The sequence below is a fragment of the Chrysochloris asiatica genome, unplaced genomic scaffold (assembly GCF_000296735.1).
Source record: "Chrysochloris asiatica unplaced genomic scaffold, ChrAsi1.0 scaffold00294, whole genome shotgun sequence".
NCBI lineage: Eukaryota > Metazoa > Chordata > Mammalia > Afrosoricida > Chrysochloridae > Chrysochloris > Chrysochloris asiatica.
In genome coordinates, this window is record NW_006408812.1 from 2,761,459 (window position 1) to 2,767,902 (window position 6,444).

Below are 6,444 nucleotides of genomic sequence, written 5' to 3' on the forward strand. Positions count from 1 at the left end.
ATTGCTATTCATAAAGTTTTCAGTAGCTACTCAAAACTAGCCTGCCTCTCCTTCTTCCTAGTCTGTCTTAGTGGGGAAGCTCAGCTGAAACTTGTCCACCATGGATGACTCTGCGGGTGTTTAAAATACTGATAGCATATCTTCTAGCCTTCCAGAAATACAAAAACCACCACAGGAGCACAAACTGAAAAGACGAATGGTGGGTGGGAATTAGTAACATTTAACTATGCCCCATCCTGGCAGTGGTACCTTAGTTCAAATAATCCTAAGGAATTTTCATGTTGGGGGAAACACGAAATCACTTAGCGGCCCTTCAATTTGAAGATCAGAAAACTGAGGGTCAAAGAAATTAAGTAATTTTACCTAAAGAGATTTATATGTAGAAGAAAATGAGAACATAGGTCTCCATATGGAGTCTAAGTCAAGCAAACACTCTCTTACTTGTTCTTTCTGTACACTTGTTCTTTCTGTACACTACTTAATTTAACCAAACCAAACCCAGTGCCACTGAGATTTATGGTGATATCAATTATTAACCTAAAGGTTGGTGTTCTGAACCTACCTAGTTGAATGGCATAAGAAATACCTGGAGATCTGCTTCCATTGAGTTTATAACCAAGAAAATTCCATGGAACAATCAGACTGTAACATATGGGGTCAGAGTAAGTCTGTCCTTCTTTTATTACTGTCTCATAAATATTCAGAGAACAAGAATTACAAGATTCTTTCTTATAACTATTTGATGGTAATATATGATTTTGTTGTTATTTTATACATATTGCCACAAAATAATTATTTTAAAACAATAATCTTTTATGATGGCTATTGTAATGTGTTATCTTAGCTAAACTATGGTTCTCAGTAATTTGGAAGGCTATATGTAATCATCACCTTACATTTGTGATCTGATGTGAACAGCCAGCCATCTGAAAGGGGGAGTTTTCCTTGGAGGTGTGGCCTCTCTCCAGTATGTAAATGAATGTTCTGGGAAAGTACTTTCTCACTGTCTCTGTCTCTCTCTTTCTTAATTCTGTATTCTCATTACCTGACCTCTAACAGTAGACCAATAAATATCAAGAAAAATGGAGAAAAGATTGAAATTGTCAAAGACTTCACTTTGCTCGGACCAACCATCAACACTCATGGAAGCATTAGTCAAGAAATCAAACAACGTACTGTATTAGGCAAATCTGCTGCACAAGAGTTCTTTAAAGTGTTCAAGAGAGATGTCAGTTTGAGGATTAAGTTATGTATGCCTGACCCAAGCCATGGTATTTTTAATAACCTTATATGCATGTGACTGTTAGATAATGAATATAGAAGATCACAGAAGAATTGATATATTTGAGTTATGGTGTTGGAGGAGAAAATTAAAAGTACTGTGGACTGCCAGAAGAACAAACAAATCTGTCTGAATTACAGCCAGAGTACTCCTTAATAGCCAGTATGGCCAGACTTCGTCTCTCACACTTTAGACATATCATCAGAAGGGACCAGTCCCGGGAGAAGGACAGCATACTTGGTCAAGTGGAGGGTCAGGGAAGAAGAGGAAGACCCCCATTGAGATGGACTGTCACAGAAGCAGCAGCAATGGGCTAAAGCATAGCAACGATGTGATGTTGGCTAGGTAGTGTCTTGTTCTATTGTGAATAAGGTTGCTATGAATTGGTACCAACTCAACAAGCACCTAACAATAACAATGTCTGCAGAAGTCTTCAGCCTGCTACCTGACCTGTAGATTTTTGATTTGCCAGTACAGTCCCTCCCGGCAACTCTGAGCCAGCTGAAACTTCCATTCTGCTACCTGACCTGCATACTGTGGGTTCATCAGCCAGTGAGCCAGCAGATATCTTCAGCCTCCTACCTGACCCACTGATTTGAGACTTGCTAATCTCCACAATTGTGTAAGCAATTTCTTCACAATTATGGGAGCCATTTCCTTCAAGTAAATCTCTATATATTTACATATATACCTCATTGGTTTTGCCTCCATAGAGAACACAGACTAAAACTCCTTCTAACAATACAGTTCCCTAAGAAAGAAGACTCCAAATTCATACGTGCTTTCTAAATAGTCTGAGAAGGAAGGAAATACTCAGTTCTACAGGGAATTACCTTTTTTTTTTAAAGTGTTTTATTGTGAATTATATGATAGTTTACATGGGAAAACATTACTTTTACATTCATTCTATCGTACACTGTATCATTGCCATGGTTACAATCCCCTCCATGCATCATCAACCGACCAAAGGGTATACCCTGCAAGCCTACCCCCTACACTTACTCCCACCCCCAGTCTTCAGCACAGGGAATTATCTTTTAATTCTATTTCCACAGATTTTTGAAGCCCTCCCTGCATAATTATAAATAGCATATGGTAATTGTATCTAGAACAGAGACAATGCTTTGAAGATGGTTCTAAGGGAAAAAATGAGACTGTAATTTTTCATAGTCCTTTCTAAATCTTAGATAATTGAAAATGAAGTTCACCAGTGAATTCTATCAGACTCATGTTACAGAACACATTTTAACAATTACACTGAAAAAAAACAAAACAGAAGAGAATTTTTGTAATACCTGCTTGATTTGACTGTTGCCAACTTGGTGGTTTGGAAACATTCGTAGAAGTCGGAGGCTTGAAGGCAGCAGCAGTTGTGAGGCTGGCCACTGCTGGCCTGGCTGAGGCTGGACTTGCCAGACTCTCAGGCATGCTCTGTGAAATCAATTGCTGAGAAGGCTCCTGGAAGTTGCTGAAAGGACATATGGAAACATTATAAATTAGCAATGATCCTCCCCCGACACACACCCACAACCCATCATATCTTTTAATAAAACAAAAAATTAGTTAATGTGCTCCTCCTATTCTGTACCTTATCTTAACAAGACAGAAGAGTCACCTAGTTACAACAATCAGTTATTAGAAAATCCCTGATAACATCTCTGAAATGGCATATTTCTCATTTCCACATTCTTCTAGTATTTTAGAAAATAAGGTTTTCTGACATCTCATCAGATATACTTTCTGACTCACATATTCAGTCACTCAAACTCAGCAGTTCAAACCCACCAGGCACTCCTTGGAAACTCTATACAGGATCCCTATGAGTTAGAACTACTCAATGGCACTTAACAATAACAGCATTCACTCACTCATTCATTCCATAAATATTTAAGCACTTACAGACACTCTGATATGTACTGGCCATACAATAGCAAAGTAAAAGACATCTCTGCCCTAATGGAGTCCACTGTCTTCACCCAAACAGGGGCATTTACTTAACAATAGGCTTCATCTGTTTTGGTTAAAGTTTGGTTCAAAAGATCATATGTCCTATTTTACCAGTATATGGTATTTATAATTAATTGCACATACATCATTTCTAAAAAACATTAATTTAAGGGGGCTTAACTGATAAAAGATTCATTTTGTAATGAGACAATAACAGTGGTTTCTTTTAATTGATGTATAATAATAATACTTCTTACTACTTAACTTTTCAATAAAAATTGTGGGAGTGGTTGCTTACATAATCAATAATCCCATATGTTGTTTGTTGTTGTTGTTTTGTGCCATCGAGTTGGTTCCAACTCATAATAACCATGTACAGGTGGATTTGAACCACCGACCTTGCAGGTCAAACTAACCTTGCAGTCAGTTCATCCAGTGCTTATCCTACTGTACCACACCAGCATTCAAAATAATTTCATATAGAGAAATTCAATTCCTTCAATAACTTAAGTCTACAGTTATGAGAATAAACTTATAAAATAGAGTACTAAATTAATGACTTCAGCAAAATAATCACCCTTATTTATACTGTTTTGGTAAAATTATTTCACTGGAAAGAAATTCTAAATTCAATCATGTCCACTATATTACTAGGTGAACAAGATCACCTAATTTCTCCAAAGCGTCTTGAATCTCTGACAACATCTGACATAACCTGCCTCAACTGCCAATCCTCAAAAAGATCTGCTTGAAAAGTTGGTGCTTGACTGGCATCCAGCTGATTACGTGGCTGATAAACTTATTCCTGTGGCCCTGTGGGTTAAATGTGCTGGACTACAAAATAGGATTGAACCATAAGGTTGGCAGTTCAAGCTCACCAGCCACTCTTTGGAAATCCTATATAGGTCACTAGGGGCCAGAACCAACTTGACACTTAACAACAACAAAGTGGTCAGTTGGTCCTACTATGGTGGCTTGCCAATGAACACCTTACAAATCACAACAGCATACTATCTGATATGGTGCTGGAAGACAAGTCCCAGAGGTTGGAAGGGAAGTTACAATCTGCAACAATGGACTCAGAACGGAACCACATTTTGTCCTGTTAGACATAACAGTGCCAAGTACTGAAGTCCACTCAACGTCAACTAACAACAGGGATACAGAACTTCTCTAAATAACAGAAGTGGTTCACTATGCCTAAATGGTTCCTGTACACAATGCAGGTTATTTTTAATGCCTCCTTTCATTCTCAGAGTCTATAATTTTGGTACATACTTGGCAAATGGTATCTGTGTGACCAGCCTCTAATAAAAACATCGATAACTAAGTGTGTAATGAGCTTCCGTGGAAGAAAACACACTTCACACATTTTGCCATAATTCATTGCTGGAGGAATTAAGCATATCCTCTGTAGTTCAACTGAACAAAAACTCTTGTAAATGTTCACCTAGTTTCTTCCGGACATCATACCACACATGCTGACTTTACTTTGCATTCTTTTATTACAATAAATCTAGTCATGAGTATAACTATGTGCTGAGTCTTCTGAGTTGATCTTATAAATCATCAAACCTGGATTTGGTCTTGGGGTACCTAAGATACTCAACAGTTAAAAAAAATCATACTAAGGTTATTTTAACTTTCTGGAAATATTGTTCCCTATTCTTGTCTCCTCAAATCTAAATGTAATAGAACCATCACCTTCTATTATTGCTTCTGATCAACTTACCGAAGAATTCAAACCTGCTTCAATTAAAATATACCATGTAACAAAAGATAAAGCACTTTAATAATTTTATCATAAATAAAAAGTGGCAGATTGCTTATTTAATGGCAATACTGAATGTAATTATCAGTAAAGACACAAAAAGTATAATTGGGAACTAACTATTCAATCATTATAGTATAGTGGTTCCAAGCAGTTTTTAAGTTTTGAGATGGACAAATTATTTGAATTCTCTAAGCCTCAGTTACTTCAATTTTTAAAGGGATATTTTTCAGGAGAGCATGAGCAGCAAAAGACAAAATAAATGGGACATCACAAAAATAAAATAAAACCTTTGCTGATTGAGCGACTTATCAACAAAGTGAAGAGACAAGAGACACCTACATACTGGGAGAAATTTTGGGGAAAACATGTATCTTCCAAGGGTTTAATATCCAGAATACATAAAGAACTTCTGTAACTTACTAACAAAATACAAACAACCCAATCCATACATGAGCCAAAGACTTAAACACCCATTTCACCAAACTCATTGCCACTGAGTTGATTCCAACTCACAGCAACCCTACAGGACAGAGTAAACTGCTCTATAGGGTTTCCAGAGCTGTCAATCTTCACAGAAAAACAGACTTTTTCCCATGGAGCAGCTGGTGGCTTGGGACTGCTGATCTTTGTAGTTAGCATTCTGAAACCACGATTATAGCTTCTTTCATTAGCCAGTCTTGCCCAATGCCATCAAGTCAATTTCAGCTCAAAGAAGATGCAAGTTAAAAGCATAATGAGATACTATTTTACCCCCTCTAGAATGGCCATGGGTAGTGGTTACGAGTCAGACTGTTAACATCAAGGTCAGCAGTTTAAAACTACCAGTTGTTCTGTGGGAGAAAGATGAGGCTTTCTGCTCCCGTAAAGATTTACAGCCTCGGAAACCCTATGCAGGGTTGCTATGAGTCAGAACCAACTCCACGGCACATAACCACCACCATCAGAATGGTCACGGAGTTCTGGTGTGGCATTGTGGGTTAATGTGCTGCACTGCAAAGTTGGTTTGAACTGCAAGGTGGTCAGTTCAAGCTCACCAGCTGCTCCTCAGAAAACCTATACAGGGTCATTACAGGTCAGAACTGCCTCAACGGCACTTAAGAAGAATGGCAATGATCAAAATAACAAGTGTTTGTGAGGATGTGGAGTACCTGGAACCCTTGTACATTACTGATGGAAAAGCAAAATGGCACAGCCTTTGTGGAAAACAATTGGAATGTTCCTCAAAAATGCTGAGGAACCCAAAAAAAATCTCAATGCTGGGTATATCTGCAAAATAATAACCAGCAGGAATATTTAAGAGAGGGTGCAACTGAGGATTCTAGATTCATGGGAAGAAAGGGACTAAGAGCTGGCGGCCAGGAGGCAGACTTGTAGAAGGTGCCTTTTGGTGGTGTAAATTATTATATATGCCTGAGTGTTAAAAAAAAAAAAAAAAAAAAAA

General features: G+C 37.8%; 1 protein-coding gene across 6 annotated transcripts in view; it reads right to left on the reverse strand.

Annotated features, from left to right (window-relative positions):
* PDLIM5 (PDZ and LIM domain 5) overlaps nucleotides 1-6,444 on the reverse strand; it is a 296,691-nt gene that overhangs the window by 85,203 nt on the left and 205,044 nt on the right. For all 6 annotated transcript variants that reach the window (XM_006874692.1, XM_006874697.1, XM_006874696.1 and 3 more), the window contains one exon: nucleotides 2,578-2,750. In XM_006874692.1, the coding sequence (XP_006874754.1) occupies nucleotides 2,578-2,750 (173 nt within the window). The remainder of the gene's footprint in view (nucleotides 1-2,577; nucleotides 2,751-6,444) is intronic.